Source organism: Mytilus galloprovincialis, chromosome 10 (assembly GCF_965363235.1).
Source record: "Mytilus galloprovincialis chromosome 10, xbMytGall1.hap1.1, whole genome shotgun sequence".
Lineage (NCBI taxonomy): Eukaryota > Metazoa > Mollusca > Bivalvia > Mytilida > Mytilidae > Mytilus > Mytilus galloprovincialis.
The window spans coordinates 88,426,821-88,454,800 of NC_134847.1; the positions used below are offsets into that span (position 1 = coordinate 88,426,821).

The 27,980-nt window shown below is 31.3% G+C and overlaps 1 protein-coding gene across 2 annotated transcripts in view; it reads left to right on the forward strand.

Moving 5' to 3' along the window:
- The window catches only part of LOC143048702 (SWI/SNF-related matrix-associated actin-dependent regulator of chromatin subfamily A containing DEAD/H box 1A-like), a 35,543-nt gene extending 7,803 nt beyond the window's left edge, over positions 1–27,740 (forward strand). For both annotated transcript variants that reach the window (XM_076222516.1, XM_076222517.1), the window contains exons 5-23: positions 1,478–1,752; positions 2,228–2,324; positions 4,294–4,361; positions 6,228–6,371; positions 7,090–7,313; positions 9,170–9,260; positions 10,068–10,167; positions 11,062–11,200; positions 11,580–11,715; positions 11,950–12,087; positions 12,640–12,735; positions 16,382–16,630; positions 17,172–17,273; positions 19,764–19,859; positions 20,473–20,591; positions 21,363–21,545; positions 22,226–22,332; positions 24,977–26,818; positions 26,969–27,740. In XM_076222516.1, the coding sequence (XP_076078631.1) occupies positions 1,478–1,752; positions 2,228–2,324; positions 4,294–4,361; positions 6,228–6,371; positions 7,090–7,313; positions 9,170–9,260; positions 10,068–10,167; positions 11,062–11,200; positions 11,580–11,715; positions 11,950–12,087; positions 12,640–12,735; positions 16,382–16,630; positions 17,172–17,273; positions 19,764–19,859; positions 20,473–20,591; positions 21,363–21,545; positions 22,226–22,332; positions 24,977–25,047 (2,435 nt within the window). In that variant the 3' untranslated portion in view covers positions 25,048–26,818; positions 26,969–27,740. The remainder of the gene's footprint in view (positions 1–1,477; positions 1,753–2,227; positions 2,325–4,293; positions 4,362–6,227; positions 6,372–7,089; positions 7,314–9,169; positions 9,261–10,067; positions 10,168–11,061; positions 11,201–11,579; positions 11,716–11,949; positions 12,088–12,639; positions 12,736–16,381; positions 16,631–17,171; positions 17,274–19,763; positions 19,860–20,472; positions 20,592–21,362; positions 21,546–22,225; positions 22,333–24,976; positions 26,819–26,968) is intronic.
- Positions 27,741–27,980: the final 240 nt, after the last annotated feature.

Consider the following 27,980-nt stretch of genomic DNA (forward strand, 5'->3'; position numbering starts at 1 on the left):
GCCCAGTTTTCAAGTTGGTCCAAATGAGGATTCCATATCAAGTATTGTGCAATAGCAAGAAATTTTCAATTGCACAGTATTGCACAATAGCAAGAAATATCTAATTGCACAATATTGTGCAATAGCAATTAATTTTCAATTGAAGTTATCTTTCTTTGTATATAGTTGTTGATAATATATGTTGGAAATTTGCCAGACATGACTATAATGTCATTTTCTATTTTTATTTGCCAATAACTTTATGTAAATAACTTCATTGGAAATTTGCCAATATAAAATGTTGCTGATGAAGCTTTTTTTCCTTATCTTATCTAAAATGTTTTTAGATAATGTATGTTGGACATTTGCCAGACATGACTATGATGTCATTTTCTATTTTTATTTGCCAATAACTTTATGTAAATAACTTCATTGGAAATTTGCCAATATAAAATGTTGCTGATGAAGTTTTTTTTATTGTTTTATACAATAAACAATGTATATTCACTTTTACTACCAACCAATCTTTACCATTCAGTGATAACAAGCACTTTATTTTACATTTTAATATTTTATGATGTATTTAAAAGAGTAGTTATTGTTGCAAACTCCATTAGAAATTTGAATTGATATCAGTTTTGGAAAAAGGGAAACGGGGATGTGAAAAAAGGGGGGGGGGGGGGGTTTAAATTTTTCTCATTTCAGATTTCATAAATAAAAAGAAAATTTCTTCAAACATTTTTTTGAGAGGATTAATATTCAACAGCATAGTGAATTGCTCAAAGGCAAAAAAAAACTTTTAAGTTCATTAGACCACATTCGTTCTGTGTCAGAAACCTATGCTGTGTCATGATCAACTATTTAATTTTAGATTTAAAAAGTTTGAAGAAGAAATCTTTAATTGATTTGTAAAATCTTGACATTTGTTTTGTGTAAAAAAAAACCATGTAATGTCAAAAATTTGATCACAATCCAAATTCAGAGCTGTATCACGCTTGAATGTTTTGTCCATACTTGCCCCAACTGTTCAGGGTTCGACCTCTGCGGTCGTATAAAGCTGCGCCCTGCGGAGCACCTGTTTTTTTTATGCCCCACCTACGATAGTAGAGGGGCATTATGTTTTCTAGTCTGCGTCCATCCGTTCGTTTGTTCGTCTGTCCCGCTTCAGCTAAAATGTTTTTGGTCGAGGTGGTTTTTAATGAAGTTTAAGTCCAATCAACCTGAAACTTGGAAAACAAGTTCCATATGATATGATCTTTCTAATCTTAATGTCAAATTAGTGCTCTGACCCCAATTTCACGGTCCACTGAACATAGAAAATGATAGTGCGAGTGGGGCATCCATGTACTTGGGACACATTCTTGTTATGCCTAAATCAGAACCCAACAATTAATGAATGCATAGGACCAAATAAATTCTCTCCTAATAAAACCATCACACTTACACCCATTCTCCCAGAAAACATAAACCTAATCATTCCACTTTTTGCTGTATTTAGAAACATTAAATCCACCAATGAAGAAGAAACGAGTTATCAGATTTAACAGTAGTGACTCAGAACAGTCAGCTCCTCCAAGGAAAAAGTGCCGTCGTGTTGAGTCTAGTGATAGTGAAGACATGGACAGTCAATCGACTGTCTCATATTCTCAGACGGCAGACAGTCAAGCTACTTTGGAGTATAACATAGACAGTCAACAAACAATACCAGGTTCTCAGGATCAAAAGGAGCAGATTAAATTCCTTGTGGAAGCTTATCCTGAAAAATCTAAAAAAGTAAAAATGAAGTATAGATGACTTTAAGATGAGTGTGATTGTCTCTTTTCAATTTCAACAGTCAATATCTCATTTCTAAATATCTTTAGATATTAAAGAAGAAGGACAAAAAAATATACACAATGTTTTGAAAAGGCAAATAGAACTAAATGCATTACATTGGTTGAAAAGAAATACTGATATATCTTAATAAAATAAAAATAGATATTTTCATGTGTGATTCAATCATAATTTCACCAATGACATTATTCATCAATGTCTATGCCATTCATTGCTCACTTCAGTAAATTAATTTTGTAATATGGTCACTCAAGTATTTTTCTTTAGTTGAATTAAATTTGGATTAGTAAAATGAATCAATATTCATCATGTTCATCAGTTTATTGATAGTTAATTAGAAAGTAGAGGAAATTAGTTACACTATGTAACAGAATTGTCTTTTATTTGTTATACTTTTTAAATTGGTATATTTCAGTACTTGAGAAAATTGTTATCGAAGCATAATTGGTCTATTGAGGCTGCAACAGAAAAACTTGAACAAGCAGCTAAAAGGTCTACAGATGATTATGCTGGTTTGTATAGTACATTGTTTATCAACTATTTCGTTACAAGTTGGATGCGTTATTGCCTCCCTTTGCATAATTTGTTAAAAATTGCCTTTAAATGTCATACAATCAATAATGATGAAAGCATTAATCTTTTGGAATATATGGTGTAAAAAGGGACTGGAAACAGTGAAAGCATAGTGATGCAAGATTAAAGCTACGTTGCTTATTAGGGCTTATGCCAATAAATATGACAGCTAATTCAGAATAATTGCTTGCATTTAAGGGGGCTCGCGGGTCTAAATCATTTTTTTAAATTTAATATAGGATTTCGCTATATTTTTGGGATACGATTGCTTTCAAGCAATCTGTAGACTTATACCATTGACTCAGGGCTCCATTCCTTCACGTCAACCGTTTTATTCTAAACATTCAGCAACATCTCAGATTCTTATGATTGTCTTGCTTTAAAAGGTAAAAACAAGCAAAAGGATTGAACTTAAACAACTTTCCTGTAATGTCTTTCTCATAATCTTCATGTTTGATATTTCCCTTGACTTTTTATAAACACAGAAAAATCAGAATTAAGCAGTATTTATACTTAGTGTTTTTATAAATTTAGAAACACGTCAGAGGGAATTCCCCAGTTTTGATAAATGCAAGAGTTCTCTGATTTCTGATAATTCTATTTCTGTCATATAAGAACTGAAGTGGAGTTTTTCTATATGTTACCGTTATGAAACTGATATTTGATACTGTACTCTCATAAAGAAATGGAGAACCATCTAGGTCGTTTAATAATCATTTAATAATCGCATGTCACGGGTTTGTTTATGTATTAATGCGCATGCATATAGTTTTTTTTATTTCAAGGAGTATCACATTGAATGGTTGCTCTGGATTCCCCACTTCATTGATTAATTTGAAACTCATGGGATTCTTTTTATGTCTGTCTGCTATTGAGGGTTATTGTTGTTTCATAATTTTAAATCATATGCATCATTTAAATTAAAATAAATGTAGTCCACATAGTAAAGGTCTACCTATAACACCCCTTCAGCCAAAATGGAGTCTTCCATATTATCATTTCGAGTTGTCTCCCTTCCAGAAGTATTTTCCGTCAAAATAGAAATACAATACGACTCGTCAAGAAAAATTAACTCGTTATATGTCGTTAAACATCGTATTAAACAACAATAAAAAATATAGGTCACCCATGAGTTAAAAAAGATATTTCAAAAATGGCATTTTTGGACCAAAGGGAGATAATTTGGAGCTTTTTCAATGATATCTACATTTTAAAAGTCACCTGGGGCCAACACGAATTGATTTTTTGGAATGATTTTTGTACCATATGATAAAGTAACAACTACTTGAGGTAATAAATAAAATTTGAAATGAAAAATAATGATTTTTTTTGGAAAATCTTATACTACTGTTGATATAAAAAAAGAAGATGTGGTATGATTGCCAATCAGACAACTATCCACAAAAGACCAAAATGACATTGACATTAACAACTATAGGTCACCGTATGGCCTGCAACAATGAGAAAAGCCCATACCGCACAGTCGGCTATAATAGGCCCCGATAAGACAATGTAAAACAATTCAAACGAGAAAACTAATGGCCTTATTTATGTAAAAAAATGAACGAAAAACAAATATGTAACACATAAACAAACGACAACCACTGAATTACAGGCTCCTGACTTTGGACAGGCACATACATAAATAATTGATCTCTGAGTAAAATTTGAAGTAAATTCGGGCAATGAGATTGAAGTTTTAATTACAACATATATTTAATTTGAATTGTTATATTGTTTGACGGTAGGTCAATAAAGGTTCAATTTTTGTTCGTGATACAGAGATTTCAAAAGTAAATATTTTGGGTTAAGGAGAATGTTTTGCAGGCACCTATAAAGAATAATGATGCTATAACTTTGTTTATTATGTGTTCTGTTTTTATATTGAAAATTTATTTCTATTGACAGATGCTTTAGATGATGAAGATGACAATTATGATAGTGATGAATGTGTAGACAGTGAAGACAGTATTGATGTAAGTATGAAGTTCAGGATTATGATCGTGATAAAAGTGAAGACAGTATTGATATAAGTATGAAGATCAGGATTATGTTAGTGATGAGTGTGTAGACTCTGAAGACAGTATTGATGTAAGTATAAAGTCAGGATTATGATAGTGATGAAAGTGTAGACAGTGAAGACAGAATTGATGTAAGAATGAAGTTAAGGATTATGACATTGTGACCAGTATTGATGTAAGTATGAAGATCAGGATGATATTATTGTGACAAGTATGAAGATCAGAATTATGACATTGTGACAAGTATTGATCAGGATAATAGCATTGATACTATAATTGATTTCATAAGAGGTAATGACTTTATTTTGAAGTTCTTTATAAATGAAATTGAACAAAACAAAACAGGCATTAAAATGAGTTAAAAGTATATTTAAGCACATACATACTCATTCAATAAAGTAGAATATTAAAACCACTATGACATTATACACGTAGCATTAGGTCAGGGCTCATAAATTTTTTTAGTCAGCTGGACATTTTATATATTATACCGATTTTAATCCCTTAAGACTAAATAGACAAAAGGCAATTATGTTAATCTGTTGGCCATCCCTATGAATGGCATCACAAAAAAATTATATTAAACTTTCTTTCAATCTTTGATACATATTCAAAGCTCTGACGTAAACTATTAAATTAGCAATCCAACATCAGTGTACTAAAATTTGCCTAAGACTCTTTTTATTTGTGCAAAACAACTTTACTTTGGTTTTTGAAAAACACATTTTGGTAATACTGGATGTAGTCTTGACAATGGTAAAACATGGACCACATACGGATACGCAAAAATCAGTGTGCATTAACAAAACATGATTGAGTGAAAGTAGCTCTATCCACATTATTTCTTTATGAAAATACTCGTAAAGAACGTTAGATAAATGTATCAATGATAATTTTAGCATTTTTGAAGAGCAAGGAATTGCTTTATTAAATTTCCCACCTGTGCATATGTGCACTAGTTCAAACAAGGTGGTTCTGACGACATTTTTAAATTGTCCATCAAATCATATTGATAAACCATTTGTAAATGTATTTCTAATAATTTTAATCTTTTTGAAATGTAAGAAAATATCATTGAATAGACCAATCAATGTCCGGTACAATCTACAGTTTACCTGTTAACTGAACAGGTAAAGTCCAGCTGTCCGACAACTAATTGAGAAGGTATTACAATGGGTTTGTTTTGATAGTATTTATTCATCATGTCACTTTTATGACTGGAAATGTCTGGCTGTTAGCAAAAGGTCGGGTCAAAAAGATTGCAAAAACTTCCAAAGTTTTTGTTGAATTATATTTAAAATGACCATCTCTAGAAAAGAAGATGACTGTTTCATGCTTATCCCAGATGGACAATGTCTAGACAAATTTAATTTGTCCAGAATACATGACTGTTTTGGAAGCCACACATCAGGTCCTTTTGCAATTAAAGGAGCATTAGCTCTAAGATATATAAAAAAAAATTATTTGATAATTATCTTTTAAACAGCCAGATGGTTCAATTTTGTCAAAATAAGGTAATGCTGATGGTTTATTTACTTGCAAGTGAATAAATCAACTGTAAACATATATTCTGTTGATGCTCATCTAGGCATTACAAGTCCCTTATTGGTTGATGTTCCATATCCACTAAACACAGATATTTGTACTCTAGTTTAAAGGTTTTCATATGGTTCTAAAGACATGAAAGATATTAGTCTTTTGATTGTTTGATTTGTTAATTTGATATCTTATTGATAAATAAACCATATTCCAATTTATTTACATGTACATACAGCTTTTTACATGTACAAAGAAATAAAATATTATTTATTTTACTGATAGGAAGAAGACACTGGACAGAGAGCTGTCATTCTGGCATTCTTTGATGATGCTTCATTAGAACAACTTAGCACTATGCCTGGAGTATCCAAGAGGAAAGCAGAGATTATAGAAGGATTAAAACCATTCAAAACATGGGATAAACTGGTTTGTAATGCTAATCAATTGATCTTAATGTAAAGGTTTAAAAAACTTTAGATAAGTGTCAGATAAAGATTGATATGTCGTGACTTAGGTTGTCCCAAACTTCTTTAGTCTCATAGCCTGCCTGTCTGCTTCAAATGTCGCAGGTCATAGCTTTTGACACCCATATGGTTCAAACTTTTAAAAGACTTTATAATTGGTATTTGATGCTTTTGCATTAAGCATCCAGTTTGAAGGAGTTCAGAACCTTTTACTAGCATATTATAAATTCAAACTAAAAAAATATGTTTCAATATAAATTGAAGTAAAGTTGCCTGGTAAGAAATGAAATTGAAATCAAGTATCTGTGAAAATAATTTGATGAACAGTTGTTTTTTATGTTTGGTAGACCAGACTTTTTTGTGAAAAGGCTGCAAGGGGAGGGGAAAATTTAAAATTTAAAGTTTTGTATGAGATGAAATGGGATACTTGTTACCATGAAATCATTTTATTTTAGGTTAAGAGTTTCACCACATTAAAAGGTTTATCATATAATGTGATCCCTAGTTTTCATGACATTATTTTATTTTAGGTTCAGTGTTTCACCACAACAAAAGGTTTATCCTATGATGTGATCCATGGTTGTAATGAGATTATTTTATTTTAGGTTAAGAGTTTCACCACGACAAAAAGTTTATCATATGATGTGATCCTTAGTTTTCATGACATTATTTTATTTTAGGTTAAGAGTTTCACCACGACAAAAGGTTTATCCTATGATGTGATCCATGGTTGTAATGAGATTATCCGAGTCAGAAATGTTGTGATCAAACTAATGGAGAAATGTGAGAAAATATCAAAGAACATGGAGAGTATAGTCTCCTATTTGACAAATAAACAGGAGTTAGAAGATTCTGATAATGATGATATACAGATCAAAAAACAACCTGGAAATCTAAACCCAAGGTAATAAGACATAAGATTTTCTGAGTTATTATAAAATAGCAAACCCATGTCATATGTCCAGTTCAGGCTCGTCACATTAAGTCCACAATGTAATTTGTCAGACTTGATTAGCCAATATGACAATTTTTAAAGCTCTGATCTTACAATGTAGTTAAAATTATTTGCAGCCATTATTAAAAGTGAGGGTAATCTGGATTAAAATAAAACCCGTCAGATATAAAGTGTGGTAAAGTTGAGGTTATCTTAAGCTTGATAATGAATGATATACAGTAGACTCCGGCCAATCGGATACCCAAAATGTCAGCTAAAAATATCCGATTGTCCGATATATTCAATTAGCCGATGAACGTATATTCCTCCAAGGTTTTTTTTCAATATTGACAGACACAACCCTAAGATACCAATAGCTATTATAGCTGCTTTATTAATGGAAATTTGTAACTAATCTCAATGTTTTTTCAGGTACAAGTTCGGATAATTCGATTGATTGAGTAAATAGATCGATCAGTTGATTATAATGTATTTTGTTTATCTGTCAGTCTATTGATTTTTTTATTATGTGTTGATTATCTGAATAAAATATGTACCTCTTAAATAATGAGACTTGTTGTTTTTGCGTGATTTGTTTCATTTGTGTGTTAAAACAGGTAAAAGTTAAAAATAACTATGAATTCTCGGAAGTAGGCCACAGGTAAATCTATTAATAGCTACGAATTCTCTAAACTATAATCGAACTCGGATCTAATTTTCTAGTTTTTTTATTTATGAAACACATTTCCAATTTCGAATAATACAACTATTTTGATGATTATAAAATTGGACATCAAGATGAGTAAAATTAATTTGCTTTTCTATCTTATCTGTCGTGGCTCAAAATAAAAGACTGAATATTATGTAAATTAGGAAAATGGCGTACGTGTGTACAAGTTACACAATTCTATTTCACCTGGGATATGCTATTGACACACGAATCCTTATTTTTACACGGGACTTCTATATATATTTTAATAAATTGTTGAGAAAGAGGTACATTTCATTCATATTTAATAAACATTGATGAACATCACGCACAGTTTATCATTTCTGTCGTGTCCTTGTTTGTGAAGTAAATGATAACGACCACCACATTTGGATAAACACATAACAAACACATCTAAGGCAAAATATAATATCAGATTCATAAAATAAACAAGACAACAAGAAAAATATGTTTTATTTGTCTATAAAAGATCGTTTTTATTAATAAAATGAAACATTTCTGTACAGAAGTTTTCTTAAACTTCGTAATGGCGCAACTTCCGGCTTCATTTCCTGTGAAGAAAAATACGACATTATTTCAACATATTCGATTGTACATGGTTTTCACACATTTTTCATGAATATTCCTATCCAATTAGCCGATATATTCTAATAACCGATATTAGATTATCCGATGTATTTTGACTGAAATGTATAGGGAATGGTTCGGTGTTTTGAAATAATATTACAATAGCCGATATATTCGTTTAACCGATATCCGATTAGGTGGAGTCTACTGTACATGCAGTTAAATCTTGAGTAATTTAACTTTTTTTTAGAATTTAGAATTTGATATGGATTTTAGAAGGTCATATTTTCAAAATGTAATCATGGTAATTGGTAGGTCTGCTTAATGGACTAGAATAAAATAAGGAGATGTGGTATGATTTCCAAGGTCATAAATAACTTTTGTTGTTGATTTCCAATGAAACAACTATCCACTACAGTTCAAATAAATTGGATGTAAGGAATAATAGGCAACCGTACTACCTTCAACATAGATCATCACAAGATGAAGAATAAAGTTAATACTAAATACAGTATTTTTGTTTTTATAGCTATCAGTTGAAACCTTTCCAGATGGTTGGACTGAATTGGTTAAGAATAATGCATACCCAGCATCTAAATGGTATCCTAGCAGATGAAATGGTTGGTATCAGTATGGAAGGGGCTGTGGGTTTTATGTATAACAAAATGATCAAGTAGAGGAAAAGACAGGTCAATTATGTATACCTAACAATAAAATGGAGTCTTGACAAATTTAATGATGATTATCACACATGAACAAAGAAAATGGACCCTACAGACTTTTATTACCATAAAGTGTTATCTTTTTCTGTCCATGAACCTCACTTTTCTCTGTGTTTCTAAAGCTTGTATGAATAAATTTGATATTTTCCTACAATGTACATATATTGCCTATTTACTGTAAATTCAGAAAGTATTATGTGCATTTATTATTGCGATTTTGTCATTTTAGACTAATGTGATAATAATTTTTGCGTTACTGAGAAAAATCCTGTTTAATTCACATCAAAACATTAAAAATGAGAGTTAAAATTGTTGCGATTATTAAACTGATGCATTTTTCGCAATAATAAAAACAGTGAATAATTTCTGAATTTACAGTAAACAAAGGAATATTTCATAAGAGGGTTTTAGTTACCCTGAATTTTTTATATGCCTGTAGATAATGCAAAGATTTTGCGTGTTTTCATCAGAACTTTTATCCTATCTGTCTAGGTTTTATAACAAAATGTGTTATAAATTTGATTGCTATAATTTTGGCGAAGCAGTTTAAATACAATTTAATGCCATGGTGATATTTGAAATATTGAGGAGAACACTGGTTAGAATTTTTTCTTACTTTTGACCTTTTACCTTGAAAATTTCATTCTTTGTCTGATAATTAGAAGACATTCTACAAAGCATAAATGTATATTTTATCTTTTGCAGGGTTTGGGTAAGACTATACAGACAATAGCATTCCTGGCACATTTGTTAGAGGAAGGAGAGAGGGGACCACATGTTATTATCGTACCATCATCTACAATAGGTATGTAGTTCAAGATTACATGTTATTATCGTACCATCATCTACAATAGGTATGTAGTTCAAGATTACATGTTCCCATTATCTACAATAGGTATGTAGTTCAAGATTACATGTTCTTATCATCTACAATAGGTATGTAGTTCAAGATTACATGTTCCCATTATCTACAATAGGTATGAAGTTTAAGATTACATGTTCCCATCATCTACAATAGGTATGTAGTTCAAGATTACATGTTATTATCGTACCATCATCATCTACAATAGGTATGAAGTTTAAGATTACATGTTACAATTGTACCATCATCTACAATATGTACTATGTAGTTCTAACAGGGGTTCACAAATTATCAACAATAAGTATATGTAGTTCATACAGGGTTCAGAAATAACTTAACTAAGAAAAAACATTGAATCTTGTAGGAGAAGATTACACTTCAGACAACATTGTACAAATCAATGTAAACAATCTTTAAAGATTTACATTTAGTTCGTTAAAACGTCAATGAATGTCTGTAAAAGTTGAAAAAGATGTGTCCAATTAATATATGTTAAAGTGCAGTGTTTTGAAATACCGAAGAATTACATTAAACCCTGATCTGTCCATCTACACTCTGTTCAAAAGCAAGATAATGCTTTGATAAAATTTATATGGAATATTTGATTTATTGGATGTGACATTCTTTCTTGTATCTGATTCAGTACGAAGACAACAAATGTAACCACCTGGTGCCGCTGTGTATTCTTTCTTGTCTGTCATTCAGATCTTCTCTAAAGATAAAATTCATGTCGGGGAATATTTTACAAAATTAGTGCAATGAGAACCTTGCAAAAATATTGAACTTAATAGTACCACAGATTTCACTGAAAATTTTAATTATTTTTGTTCTTTACAGACAATTGGTTGAGGGAGTTACATACTTGGTGTCCAGATTTAAAACCCCTGATTTATTATGGCTCTATGGATGACAGGAGATCTGTCAGGCAGTCACTTCTGTATGACAATTATGACAACTACAATGTAATAATCACTACGTAAGTACTGTCCAGAGTTAAAGCCCTTGATTTTAAAGCTCTATGGATGACAGAAGATCAGTTAGACAGTCACTTCTGTATGACTCCTGTATCACCATTATGACTAATACTATGTGCCCTTCAATATTTAAGTATTGTCCAGAGTTCAAGCCCTTGATTTTAAATGATGATATCAATCAATTTCGGCAGTTATTCTTTATGAGAATTATGACAACTAAATTGTGCTATATGTTACATTGTAAGTACTGTCTAGAGTTTGGGTTATTTTATGTTTGAATGAAAGCTTATATTTTGTTGAGAGTGCATGCATTATTTGCCTTTGAGATTAAGAAAGAAGTGATCTCTGAAGTGGTAATGGTGAATTTGTTTATCTTTTCAGATATAATATGGCTACTGGCAATGTTGAGGATCGATCTCTGTTTAAGAAGCTAGGCTTCCATTACGCAATATTTGATGAAGGTCACATGTTGAAAAATATGTCCTCCATGAGGTATCAGAATCTAATGAAAATCAATGTAAGTTTCAAATATATGAAAGATATTTATAGATTATTGTTGATCATTTCAACGAGATTGATGTTCTCGCTTGAGCAGGTACAGTGAAAGGGAGAAAAGCAATCAGATTCCAATGAATAACCAGGAAATTACCTAAATTTGCTTAAAACATCTTGAGATCTCCCACTGTCTAAAAAATTATATGTTATTATGCCTGATTATTTCTTTATTTTTTTATTCTGTGTTTATTTTCAGGCTGAAAGAAGACTATTGCTTACAGGGACACCATTACAGAATAATCTACTAGAACTAATGTCTCTGTTAAGTTTTGTCATGCCAGAAATATTCTCTGGGAAGACGGAACATCTGAAAAAGATATTTTCTATGATTACTGTAAGTGTAAAGGACAAATGCTGATATCCCAGTCTTAATTTGCATATATTTAAACATTTACTAGGTTTAGTCCTACAAATTGTACTTAGAAATAAGAAGATGTGATATGAGTGCCAATGAGACAGATCTCCATCCAAGTCGCAATGTTTTATAAATAAACATTTAAAGGTCAAAATACAGCCTTCCACACAAAGCCATGGCATACACCAAACAGCTAAAAAAGGCAAAAATATGACTAGTTTAAAACAATTCAAACAGAAAAACCAATGGACTAATCTATTCAAAAAAAAAAAAGAAGAGAAATAAGAAACACTTTTAAACTTTTTTTTCAAATAAGTTTCCCTTAAATAAATGATGGGAACAAGTAAAGATACAACTGCTAGCACACTTTTGCATTCTCTATAGTAACATCTGTCACACTTATACCTTATAAGTATTTTTATTATGAGTTAGGCTTTTTGCAAATTGTTTTATTATTGTATTATTGTTGAGGTGTTCTGGTACTATATGTGTCCATTATTATGTTTTAAAATCATCCTATTAATGTTTCAGAGAGCCGGTGATGATAAAAGCAAGTATAGTGCAGAGAGAATAGCTCAAGCTAAACGTATCATGAAACCATTTTTACTGAGACGTCTTAAATCAGAGGTAAGAATTATGTAAAACGCTGTAAGATATAAAGTAGACCACATTTTTATACGACCGCAAAATTTGAAAATTTTTTCGTCGTATATTGCTATCACGTTGGCGTCATCGTCTGCGTCGTCGTCGTCGTCGTCAGAATACTTTTAGTTTTCGCACTCTAACTTTAGTAAAAGTGAATGGAAATCTATGAAATTTTAACACAAGGTTTATGACCACAAAAGGAAGGTTGGTATTGATTTTGGGAGTTTTGGTCCCAACATTTTAGGAATTAGGGGCCAAAAAGGGCCCAAATAAGCATTTTCTTGGTTTTCGCACTATAACTTTAGTTTAAGTTAATAGAAATCTATGAAATTTTGACACAAGGTTTATGACCACAAAAGAACGGTTGGGATTGATTTTGGGAGTTTTGGTTTCAACAGTTTAGGAATTAGGGGCCAAAAAAGGGCCCAAATAAGCATTATTCTTGGTTTTCGCACAATAACTTTAGTTTAAGTAAATAGAAATCAATGAAATTTAAACACAATGTTAATGACTAGAAATCAATGAAATTTAAACACAATGTTAATGACTACAAAAGGAAGGTTGGTATTGATTTTGGGAGTTTAGGTCCCAACAGTTTCGGAATTAGGGGCCAAAAAGGGACCCAAATAAGCATTTTTCTTGGTTTTCGCACCATAACGTTAGTATAAGTAAATAGAAATCTATGAAATTTAAATGTAGATTCTTAACTTTTGGTCCCGTTTTCAAATTGGTCTACATTAAGGTCCAAAGGGTCCAAAATTAAACTTAGTTTGATTTTGACAAAAAATGAATCAGTTAGGTTCTTTGATATGCTGAATCTAAAAATGTACTTAGATTCTTGATTATTGGCCCAGTTTTCAAGTTGGTCCAAATCGGGGTCCAAAATTAAACTTTGTTTGATTTCATCAAAAATTGAATAAATGGGGTTCTTTGATATACCAAATCTAACTGTGTATGTAGATTCTTCATTTTTTGTCCTGTTTTCAAATTGGTCTACACTAAAGTCCAAAGGGTCCAAAATTAAACTTAGTCTGATTTTAACAAAAATTGAAATCTTGGGGTTCTTTGATATGCTGAATCCAAAAATGTACTTAGATTTTTTATTATGGGCCCAGTTTTCAAGTTGGTCCAAATCAGGATCTAAAATTATTATATTAAGTATTGTGTAATAGCAAGTCTTTTCAATTGCACAGTATTGCGCAATGGCAAGAAATATCTAATTGCACAATATTGTGAAATAGCAAATTTTTTTTTAATTAGAGTTATCTTTCTTTGTCCAGAATAGTAAGCAAGAAATATCTAATTGCAAAATATTGTGCAATAGCAAGATTTTTTTTTAATTGGAGTTATCTTTCTTTGTCCAGAATCAACTTAAATCTTTGTTATATACAATATACAATGTATATTCACGTTTTACTACCAACTGATAAATTAAAATAATCTTTACCATTCAGTGATAACAAGCAGTTTTTTTACATCTGAATATTTTATGATGTATTTAAATGAGTAGTTATTGTTGCAAACTCCATTTGAAATTTTAATTGAGATTAGTTTTGGAATAAGGGAAAGGGGGATGTGATTAAAAAAATTGGGTTCAATTTTTCTCATTTGAAATTTCATAAATAAAAAAGAAAATTTCTTCAAACATTTTTTTGAGAGGATTAATATTCAACAGCATAGTGAATTGCTCTAAGAGAAAACAAAAATTTAAAGTTCATTAGAACACATTCATTCTGTGTCAGAAACCTATGCTGTGTCAACTATTTAATCACAATCCAAATTTAGAGCTGAATCCAGCTTGAATGTTGTGTCCATACTTGCCCCAACCGTTCAGGGTTCAACCTCTGCGGTCGTATAAAGCTATGCCCTGTGGAGCATCTGGTTACACATTGCATATATTTGGCCAGCATGAACATAGTCCAAAACCAGCTTCAAGTATGGTGATGTGTGTTTGGCAATAAAAGTAGGAACCACAATTGTGTAATCAACCTCTACAGTTTCCAACCTGGACTGCAGATACTTTAGGCCAACATTAAAAATATCTTTGTTTCCCCTCTCCCGACTGAGGTTGTTAGGGTATGGGTAGGTAGGTAGGCAAATTATTTTATTTTATTCCTTGATATGGTTTTCTATATTGAATTTGTACAAAATTCAACAGGTAAGGCTCAAGTCAAGAAAAGTGGGGTATTCCCTGTATTCTAATTCAGTGTATACCACAGTCTTCTGGTGTTAAAAAAAAACAGTATACAGGGACCTCCTTTTTTTACTATTCATTTAATGTAATGAAATCTACAAAAGCCCACATTCTACTTGTGATAACAATGGTTAATGAAAGCAAGTTTTTTAGTTAAAAAAAATCAAGTTAATTTCAAGTCTAATTTGATGCATAACTCACAACAAAACAATTCCTTTGTTCACCAATTCATACCTTGATCATCAATTATGAGATGACAAAAAGATACATGTATGTTAATCACTTGGGAATTAAAATTCACTGAATAAAAATTTTCAATAGAAGTGAACATAATTCAGTTATGTTCAGTTACACCTGGATCATGCAGCTTGGTCAATTGATTTCTAATCAAAGATTTGTATGTTTTTTTTTCGAGTTCTAGAAGAAACAAGGCTTCACTATATATTGATGTTTTGTATTTCCTAAAGTACTTTTAATTAGTATTTATGAATTCTACTGATGCAGTTATAACGTTAAAACGTGCCCATTTGTAATTTTCATGCCATAAATTGAAAAAGGAAATCCCATTTAAACTAGTTTTTTTTTACACCAGAAAACAGGGACGTTCCCTGAAAGCAGGGAATATATGTATCCCACATTTCCTGACTTGTGCCCAACCTGTTCAAAGACAAAGTAGATAGATTTTAAAGCATGAGTCAGACCATATTTACTCAAAGTCTTTAAGATTTTATCCTTTAAACAGGAACAGAGGTTAGGCACAAAGCAAATCAAGATGCCCTCAGCGGGTTTAAAGATGCTTTAGTTTTTTTTCATTTTCAAAAAAAATTCACCCTTGCACACAAACAAATCTTGTGGCAAAGCATTTTGTTTGTTTTCCTTGATTCCGAATCATGTAGACGCTTCAATGTAAAAATACCTTGATTTAAAACGCTCGTTGAACAGCATCGGAAAGGTATCACCAAAACCCAACGCTCATTGACTACAGCATCGGAAAGATATCACCAATAACCAACATAGCAACAAGAAAAAATAGTGGACAAGAATGGCCAATAAAATTTTTCGAGTCGCGGTGATTTTACCGGGTCGGTCAGGTGAGGGGAAACATACAATATTTTATTTTTGGCCTTACAGGAAGAATTTTGTTGAATTTGCACACCTGCTTTCATGGAGGTGTTACATGATTTTTTTATCTCACTTTCAAGACTTTACAACTTAGCAGCTTTTCAGCAAAATTGATGAAAGAGGGCACACGTCTTGTGTAATCATATCCTCCTACATATTTAAATTTAGATCCCTGAATATTTACAGGAAGATTGCACATATGTTCATGTTGTGAAATATTTTTGAAGTCCCCCTTAGTAAAATAATCATGAATAATCATAATAATGTTGTAAGCTTTGTCTGCATTATCTTTAGTATTTAAACAATTTTTAGGTCCAGAAACAGTTGCCTAAGAAATCAGAAGAATTGATCCGATGTGAAATGACTCCTGAACAAAAAATAAGCTATGACCAGACTGTGAAAACTTTTGCACAGAGACTCAAAGAAGAAGGAAATGACATGTTAAAAGGAGGCGGAGCGTCTATATTGATGCAGCTACGCAAAATAGCTAATCATCCTTTGTTACTACGGAATCATTTCAGTGACGATAAACTTAGAAAAATGTCCAAAATTATTGCTAAGGTAAGAGAAATCCAGAAATTGGTATAATTGGATGGAGAGTTGTCTCATTGGCACTCATACCATTTCTTCTTATATCTATATAAATTGAATAAAGCAAAACAGGCAGAAAATTTTATAGTCATGATATAAAAAGTTGATAGGCTATTCTTTCATTTCTTTATTGCAGAAGAACGAAGTAAATAAAAGTTATTGCATGGTCCATATGTCAGAACAAACGCCTACATTTATGTTTTATTTGTTTTGTTATTTGTAAATCAAATGTATACTTTTTGCTCCAAATTTGTTGAATTTACAATATTTTAATTTCAATTTTTGTGACTTTCATTGCTAATAAAATCTTAATTTTCTAATATGCATCTATCAACAATGAATAAAATCCCTGATTTCCAATAATAAATATATCATGAAATAAGAAATGGATTATCTGGTGAACTTAAATAAACAAAAAATATGTTTATTTTAGTGTTAAAGACAAATGGGAATTCAAGCTATTTATATAATATTTCCGCTGGACAAATTTAATTTCATGCATGTTTTGTAGGAACCATCACATATTGACAGAGGAGCTTTGCCACAACTGATTTATGAAGATCTGCAAGTTATGCATGATTTTGAAATTATGAATCTGATTGACCATTACAAGGTAAAACTTACAATTATTTACTTGACCTGTAATGATTTGTTCCTCACAGTGTTGTTCTTAAAGAACCATTTGGTGAATTACAATAAGGACTATTCCGTTTCAAAATCTTCCAAGAAACATCATATTAGAATAATTTGCATACATCACAATAAGAAATAATACAAAGAGATAAATATATGTCTGAAGGTTAAAAAAAAACCAATCTTTCTTAATTTTTTTCATGTATACCAATAAGATTTGATATGATTGCCAATGAAACAACTTTCCACAATAAACCAAATGACACAGAAATTAGATCTATAGGTCACTGTGCGACCTTCAATGAGCAAAGCCCATACTGCATAGTAAGCTATAAGGCCACTTTTTTTTTATTAGTTGGTTTACGGGATTCTTCTTAAAAAAGGAAGGGTAGGAGGTCGAAAAAAAAATAAAAATAAAAATAATGAAAAAATATAGGGTAGGAGGTCGAAAAAAAAATAAAAATAAAAATTGGAATTAATGCTGGGTTTTTTTTTACCAAAAATGGAGAGAAACAACAAACAATGACATTACTCTATATAATAGTGTATTATACTAACAATGTATGCAGATCGTTTCATAATTTGGTATTAATTCTTGCTGTTTTATTTTAAATTAAATGTGTTACAAGGAGTCAAATGTCAATGTAGATTGATGAAAGAAGATATATATATTAAATGTCCCTGATGAAAGGGAAGTGTCTTTTCCAATTGCATTTCTCTTTGTTCTGTGTATTTATTTATCAAATTTAGATCAGGGAGTGACAAAATTCCTCATAACACAATACAATTTTATTGAGGAAATACCATATGCGCTCTGCAGGTCATATGCCTTCATATGTGGTACATGAAAACATGTCCTTTTTAGGCTTTTTATGCTATTTTACACTGCTATAAGTATTAGCTTATATCTCGAAGTGTCCTGTGATTGTCCCTTTTTATAAATGTTGAAGTGATTTTAATTGTCCTGCATTCTATGACAGTAATACATGTTCTGATTTTGTGTTGGGATATTGTTCACCATACCCCCATCTCTGTTCCATTAAATCTTAATGGGTACCGTGGGAAGGTATTTATATAATAAGGCCAATTAATGACATCCTTCCCTTTAGTGACGTCTGGCAAGGCTATTTAAAAACAAATCTGGGATGCCAGGAAGCCTTGCCAGACGTCATAATTATTTGGACTAGTACCTGTAATGGAACTAAAACAGCCCCTTTCAACGGGTCTCAGACTTTCTGATCAACACTTGAACCAAAGTTGACCCGCCGTCAACCTCACTGACTGTCTGAAACAGGGATTCAAACACGGGCACTTGTTTCTATCCATAGGAAGGTCGACTATCCATATAAATAGAACTTCTAGAAACAAGTGCCTGTGGGTTCAAACTAGCGATGGTCCGACCTTTTAAACCAAAATACCCAAACGATCTCAAAAATAATTTTCATTTTTATTATTCATGACTGCGATGTTCAATTTGTTCAACCGCTAGATTTACACCGAAAATCTCCAACAATTAATGGGTAAATCTAAGTACGTAGTCTTTAGTCTTTACAAGTACATATTGTAAAATCGTATCTGGTCCTCCATTTTCAACTGGTTCCTTTTCACCGCATTAGATCATGATGAAACGTTGACTGAACAGGGAACCGCCTTTCAACTGGTTCCTTTTCACCACATTAGATCATGATGAAACGTTGACTGAACAGGGAACCGCACGGGATTTTCGAATCCACTCCGAGGGTATTCCGACTGGAAGAAGAAAGACCGATCTTTTTTTTATCATGTTTTTATTTTTATTTGTACTTCTTCAAACAGAAAAGGGTCGGCGGAATTAAAAAAAATCTTCAAAATCATTTTTTATTTTTATTTCAATATCGTGAAATACAGGGTCGGCGGATCCGTAAACCAACTAATAAAAAAAAAGTGGCCTAAAAGGCTATAAAAAGGCCCAGAAAGGACAAATGTAAAACAAACAAATTTAAAACAATTCAAACCAGAAAACAAATGGCCTAAGTGTAAAATAGATAACAAAAAAAAACATGTTACGTGGCAACAAATGAAAACCACTGAATTACAGGCTCCTAACTTGGGACAGGCACATACTGAATGTATATTTTAATTACTGTAAGTTAACCAATAAAGTTTTAGCATCACTTAGTTGATAATTACAGTTTTGACACATGATATTGTTGATAATTACAGTTTTGACATGTGATATTGTTGATAATTACAGTTTTGACACATGATACTGTTGATAATTACAGTTTTGACACATGATTTTGTTGATAATTACAGTTTTGACACGTGATATTGTTGATAATTACAGTTTTGACACGTGATATTGTTGATAAATCAATCTTATCATATGTCTAATATTATATCTATCAGTAACAACTTTTTTTTTTATATTACTACATTTTTTTCCATTACATAGTAATTCGATAATGACAAAGTTTGTTTGTCTTTGTAGAGTTATTTAGGACAATTCCAGCTTGACCAATCAGTAATAGGAGCATCTGGGAAATTTATCAAATTAAAACAATTATTACATGACCAAAAGGAAAAGGTATGTACAGGGATGCATGTAGTCTTAAGATTGAACAGACGTCTGATGGATTTGTTAGAAATTATTAGGGACTTACAAAATCAAAACACTGTCCATGTAGTAACCATGGAAATAAATGACCAAGAATTGGGATAGATCCATTTTCAATGATATATTAACTTTCCTTAGTGCTACAGGGTAGTTCAATAAAATATGTTTTTCAGACACAAACTTGAAGCCTGTAAGCCTAGGACAGCAATTTCAATGTTTTCTAAATAGACTACCCTTGACATCCTTCAGCATAAGCTGGTCTTTAAAGATTGTTGGAGCAATCTGAGACTAAGACATATGTGGAACCTTAATGGAAACACTTCAGGTCAATTTCAGTTGGTTAGAATACTAATAAATGTAGTTTTTTTTGCAGATAAAAAAGTTGAAAATAGGAAATAGAAAAAAAGTAACAGAAAAAAATAACAGTGAAAGTGTTTTTCATTGTTCTATAGGTTACATAAAAAAATATGTTTTTAAAACACCTACTGCCAACTGGATATTAGATAAGAATTAACTTCTGTGTACTACTGGTACATTCTTATTTGAAAAACTGCTTATCATTAATTATTACTTTTAATTTTAGGGAGAGAAAGTTCTTATATTTAGTCAGTTTACTATGTTAATGGACATTATGGAGAAATTTTTAAAACAAGAGAAATATAAATATTTAAGATTGGATGGCCAGACACCTGTCACAGAAAGGTATATATAAACTTTAAATACAACTGTACCAAAACTGTCCAGGTATATAGTTTGCATTTCTGTAAATATTGATAATGCAATTCCCAAAGTTATGTCTCTACGAGATGAAAGAAATCATATCTGGGAACCAGTACTTAAAACAAAATTATTTTTTTATGAATATCATATATCTCCCTAAAAGTGACATGGTTTGAGAAACATCTGTATTTACAAAGTGCAAACTATAGTTGAATAAAGCACTATTCATAGATAAAGTGTCCAATATAATCATCTAGGAAATTTAAAGTCAGATTTTGAAACAGAAAATACTTATAAAACTGAACTCTTTCATAGATTTATTGAATAATGATGAGAAGAAATTTCAGTACAAATCAATGGAAAAACAACCAAGCAATACAAGGATATCTAAAAAAAAGCTATGCCAGTTTTAAATTATCCATTTACTACACAAGTTAAAGAGATATCAACAGAGACAACTGAAAATCAAGTATCAACGTCATTTTCTAAATTTCACTTTAAAATATTAAAAATAAAAAATAAAGTATACATAAGAGAAAACTTGTGCATTAAATATTTATTTACCTTTTCAGTGGACTTTGTTTAGACAGATAGTATGTTTTAACCTTCTAGTAATCCTGTTTGCCCAAGTTACTCAATAACATTCTTTCACATTAAAAATAAGAAATGATATTTTTTTTTCAGCAAGTCACTAATATAAAGTTTGTCTACAAATGGTACTTTATAAGACATTACCATCCTTTTACTTTTCAGACAAGACTTAATAGATAAATTCTCCAACGATGACAGTTTGTTTATCTTCATGCTGTCTACTCGAGCTGGAGGTATGGGGATTAACTTAACAGCTGCCAGTACAGTTATTCTCCACGATATAGACTTCAATCCATATAATGATAAACAAGCAGAGGACAGGTGTCATAGAGTTGGACAGACAAGGTAATTTGTAAATGTTACATGTACAAAGTTTCATGATTGATTGATTGATTGTTGTTTGCTTTATACCACATTAGCACAAAAGGCTATATTGCGGCGAGAACTAATTTGATAAAGTTTCGTGAAATTCTGCTGTGACGTTTCAGAGGAGTTGCGTTGACAAACTGTTGAAGTAGTATATCTAGGCCAAAATTGAAAGTTAAAAGTGGCATAACTCTTAGAAAAAAAGTTGGATCATATTTTCCTGTTGATATACATACATCTACATTGTATACAAAGATTCATGAAATTTTGTTGAGCAGTTTCAGAGGAGTAAGTTGGGATGACAAGAACAGGACTGGCAGAAAAAAAAAACCATACAGACTGACAGGACACGAACATTATACCCTCTGGAACATTGTTTCAAGTGGTATAATAAAAAGAAATTAACAATTAAATAAGATTAAGGTTCTGCTGGTTTTAATAATCATCAATAGCATTGATGATATAACTGTCAAATACCATGGATTCTTTATTTTTCATTGTATACCAACTTTTTGTGGATTTTGACGAATTTGACTGTTCGACTAAGTACACATTTGATTAAGACATGTATGCAGTATTTAGTAAAACTATAATATGTAAAATACATGAAACTTCTTTAATCTGAGTTAATGAATAACTTGGTCTTTGTTTAATTACAGAGAAGTTAGCATCATTAGACTGATCAGTAAAGACACAGTAGAGGAAGCCATGTTGAGATGTGCTCAGGAAAAATTAAAACTAGAAAAGGATATCACTACAGATGAAGGTTTGTATCATAGTATATATAAATTAAGTTTTCTTGTTAGCTACAAAATCATGCTTTGTAATATATCCTGATAAGCCATAGTGTTATCTGTTAAACAGCTTATTTTGTTATTAGTAAAATTGTATTGGTAAGGTTGGCCGCTGTTTGAAGATCAAAATGGCATATGTGCTTTATATAGAAAATTTTGTTAGTAAAAAAAATCCTGTATTAAAGCAAATTTCATACACTGTCAGGCTTTTTAGTTTGTGATCATCAGTTTAAGGTGAACTATTTCTGGAAGTTTAATGATGAATATCTCATTTCCAAGTGGATTATTTAGCCCTATCAACTCAATCAGTCATGGTCTTTTGACATTTAACACTTTACTTAGTTTACTTGTTAATGATTTGAGTTTGCAGTTGTATTAGCATTTGCACATTTCATTACCATTGAGATTATTTGGCCCCACCCCCTCAATCATGGTCTAAAACCAAAATTTTAAACATGATTTACATTTTAAAGTTTATGATCAGGTCAGATTATAATTTTTTTATTACAGTAAAACCTGTATAAACCGGCCGGCTACGGGACTATGAAAAAGGGCCGGTTTGGACAGTGAGCCGGTTTGTTCAGGTTTCCGTTTTGACCGGAAGTTAATGACTTGTGACGTCCGACATTTTGCATGTAAAAGTTCTCTCTGATTATAAATTATATCTGATAAATTAAAATACTTTTACTTCGTTTTTCATTGTTTGCATTTGCATCATAATGCTGCGTTGTTTGGATTGTAAGACGAGAGTTTCGATTTACTCCCATGATCAATAATTTGAAATGTTGGAATGGCCGATTAAAAAGCCAGAATATTATCAAACGTAATTTCATCACTTTCGAAACGTTGTCGTACAGTGTACAATATCCATTGATTGTTGTCATCCGGGTGTTTTTCATTATCAAGGTCATTTGTTTAGGGGGTCACAACAGGGAACCCAGGATTTCGAAATCACGATGTGAATTTCTTACTCCGCGGTTTTAATTTGTTTATCCAAGTTAAAACGTAAGTTCAATCCGAGATATATTCGGTGTGTCTTTTTGTTTAATTGACACGTTTATAATGTTTTAATAAATAATACAGCTCACTACTGTACGATTGTAGGTTCACAGTTTGACACCTGACTAATTAATTATCACGAAAAGCCATATATTGTATAAACAAATATGTTTTGATTGCATATCGATCATTGAAATTAATTAGACAAACCGGTTTTGACAGGTAATAATTAATGTAATTAAGAGTATTGGGCTTCATAATTAGACCGGAATTCGGAATACACAGGCTCCGGTTTACAGAGAGTATTTTAACAAAGAATTTGAATGGAAAAATATGGGACTTTCATTTTCGGCCGGAATGGACAGGAAACCGGTTTATTCAGGGTTCGGTTTAATCAGGTTTGACTGTACATGATCTGATTCTGACTATAAAAAGATGTAGCACTAAGCTCCCTTTGATGAATCACTTTGTTATACAATATACCATGTATTTTTGTCGAGCCTGCAACTTTTGTTGCAGAAAGCTCGACATAGGGATAGTGATCCGGCGGCGGCGGCTACGGCGGCGGCGGCGGCGGCGGCGGCGGTGTTAGCTAACTTCTTAAAAGCTTTATATTTTAGAAGGTGGAAGACCTGGATGCTTCATACTTTGTATATAGATGCCTCATGTTACGAAGTTTCCGTCAGTCACATGTCCAATGTCCTTGACCTCATTTTCATGGTTCAGTGACCACTTTAAAAAAAAGTTCAAATTTTTTGTAATGTTGAATTCTCTCTTATTATAAGTAATAGGATAACTATATTTTATATGTGCATACCTTGCAAGGTCCTCATGTCTGTCAGACAGTTTTCACTTGACCTCGACCTCATTTCATGGATCAGTGAACAAGGTTAAGTTTTGGTGGTCAAGTCCATATCTCAGATACTATAAGCAATAGGGCTAGTATATTCGGTGTATGGAAGGACTGTAAGGTGTACATGTCCAACTGGCAGGTGTCATCTGACCTTGACCTCATTTTCATGGTTCAGTGGTTATAGTTAAATTTTTGTGTTTTGGTCTGTTTTTCTTATACTATATGCAATAGGTCTACTATATTTGTTGTATGGAATGATTGTAAGGTGTACATGTCTAGCGGGCAGATGTCATGTGACCTTGACCTCATTTTCATGGTTCAGTGGTCAAAGTTAAGTTTTTGAGTTTTGGTCTTTTTATCTAATACTATATGCTATAGGTCAACTATATTTGGTGTATGGAAATATTTTATGATCTTTATGTCAGTCGCGCAGGTTTTATTTGACCGTGACCTCATTTTCACGGTTCATTGCACTGTGTTAAGTTTTTGTGTTTTGGTCTATTTTTCTTAAACTATAAGTAATAGGTCAACTATATATGTTGTATAGAAGCATTGCTAGCTGTACATGTCTGCCTGGCATGGTTCATCTGACCTTGACCTCATTTTCAAGGTTCATTGGTCTTTGTTTAGTTATCTTGGTTAATGTTAAGTTTATGTGACAGTTGTTATAAAGCTTAACTTTATACTTAAGACTATCAACATAATATCAATGATTAGTATAGAAGGCGAGACATTTCAGCGTGTGCACTCTTGTCTTTTTATAGGCTCTGAGTCTGGCAGTTCTAAGGATGTAGCTTCATTGTTAAGACAGGCTCTGGCTGATAGCAGTGTATGATGACAGTTTATGTTAGGCTTATTTGTATATTAGAACACACGATGAAGTATGAATGTAGATTAGATATATGTACTCATGTAAAAATGTTTTGAATGAAGTTTAATATGAAATGTAAGGAGATCTAAACGAAGGATGAAGTAAATAGAGGACCAATATTTTATGAATGAATTATTGATGTTAAATAGTTGTGACAATTAAAGAAATTGAAAGCTAGTATTGCATGAAATAATTACCTTCATTAGTTATTTTTATCATTGATCATGTCATGATTATCCTGTACTGTGTTTAAATTAAATGAAAGTATGAGATTGTCAGTTTAAAGTGCATGTATATAGTGGCCAATCATTTTCGACATGAAATTATGATCATATTATAAAAAGAAAAAAATGAACAATTGTTTAAGTTAGAATCTGTCTTAAAGATGAGGATACATTTAAATGTCTGAAAAATTAATAGAAAATTTGTTATGTTTTTAATATTTTTGTTCTTGGTCGCCATAAATAGGAAATATAAATTTCCTTTAACAGCATTTAATCCATGATCAGCATTTTCTGTACTAGATTAATTAACATTTTGAAAATTTATTTTGGTGTCATGTAAAAATATTTTTCAATTAAACAAGTTGATAACTGATGTACATAGTATGCATTTGAAAACATTAATTTATTGTTGTATTTGAACAAATGAAATAGAATAAGGCAAAGCTACTCATGTGAGTTTTCATTGTCATTGAATTTTGAACGTTTATTTTTATTCTGTTAAAGAATAAGACCAACCATTTAAACATATGTCTGTTAAACTGTAATTTGTCAAAATGTTGAAAAGACAGCTTTGTGGTAATATTTGAGCAAACCTGAATTTTTTGGGGAGGAATTTGACAATTAATTTGGTGACATATGTTTAAATGGAATCATTTATAAATAAAATGTTAATATTTGTGTGTATGTAGTAATTTGTAAGTAATAATGTTGATGTTTTAAGAATATGGCTTGTGAAACTTAAAATCATTTGTACATTTATCATATTTTTAGGAACAAATAATTTATTTTCATTCCTTTATTAAACTAAGTTAAATAGAGTCCATAATTAATATGAACACAAGGTATTGACCACTTTATAAAATGCCACCCACTGATAATGCTTACTGATCCTGTCACCAGAACTTAAACGTATTTTATATCTGATGTACTTTTGGTGTTAGTTGTTATGGGTGTAAATTATTTAACAATCTTTCTAACAGACATCATCTGTGTTTGGCTTTTTGAGATGATGGTACTTTAAAGGTCTCATTAAAATGTATAAGATTTGTTGTCAATAAATTTTTAAATATAAAAGACAAAAATCACATTTTTTTAAAATTATCATCTTGTATATATTCACTTGTTGTAGTACTAGTTTCATTGGTGGAAAAATAGTTTAAACTACATAGAATATTTTCATTCCTTTTTTTTCTGTTTAGAATATTTGCTTACTATGTTCTAGTATAAACATTTTTGCCAACAACAAAAAAATGACATTGCTTTGTAGATTTTGAACATTCACTTTTAAGTGAAGTGCTCTGTGATTTTTGTTTTTGTTTCATATTTTAAATGTTATAGCACTTGATACTAGTTAAGATATGCATAGGCTTTCCAGTGGTGAAAACTATACTTGAAATAGTTTGAATTTTTTTTGCAAATCCAACTTTTATGCACTGTTATGGTTCTTATTTCCCACACAAATTTGTACTGACCAAATGGAAAAATCTGAATAACTGGATGGCCTCAATCAGGTTACAAAATAACTGGATGGCCTCAATCAGGTTACAAAATAACTGGATGGCCTCAATCAGGTTACAAAATAACTGGATGGCCTCAATCAGGTTACAAAATAACTAGATGGCCTCAATCAGGTTACAAAATAACTGGATGGCCTCAATCAGGTTACAAAATATATGCACTTGCATGAGTACTATTATTTGACCATATAAATGTAACTTGCAAACTTGCCTCAAAGACCAGATAAATGTAACTTAAGTTTTGCAATAAATAGGTCATATTTGTCTCAAATGTAGTGTATTAGTGCGAAAAACATTTTGATGAAAATAATCTTATGAAGAAAGTGTTTTTGTAAAATTGTGTATTTGAAATGAAAGTGATGAATTATAAGTTCCAAAACTTTACCATATTTAAAACATTTTAAATATGGTTTTATGAAATTGTAAATTTTCACCCAAACATTGATTTAGATTTGAATATTTCACAGAGGCAAGATAACTTAATCTATCATTGAAAATCAATTTTTTTAGTCCATTAAAAAATATAGATGTTAAAAAGAGGATTGTATAAGAAATATTATCATGTATGTTAAAAAGTCATTTGTTTTGGTATAACATTAGATTGGTTCAGAAATAAGAATTTCTATTAAACTTATAGACAAAAAAAACAACCCAAAAGACGTATAGAGTGCACCATACAGTTCTCAATTACCTTGGACCTATTTGTGCCAAGAAATGCATTCAAAAACAGGATCTTTGAAATTATTTCCACATCACTTTTTTTAATCTTTCTTTTTTGTTTGTGGTGCTTTAAGTTTAGGAAAGTGCTAAAGTTACACATATTTACATTAAGTTATAGATGTTAGAAGCTGTAAACAAATGCTTGTGTACAGATGTTATCTCATGTCAATAAATATTATTTTATGTTTTATAAGAACTAATGTGTTATTACTTGAGAAGGTTATGTAACTTCAAAGATGTTATTAAAATCAGTATATTTAATATAAAAGAAGATGTGGTAAGCTTGCCAGTGATATGTATTGACCAGAGACCAAATGATGTGGATGTAAGCTACTATGGGTCACTGTACCACCTTCAACAATGAGTAGAATCTATATATAGTAGCAATAAATAACCAGATGCTCCGCAGGGTGCAGCTTTATACAACCGCAGAGTT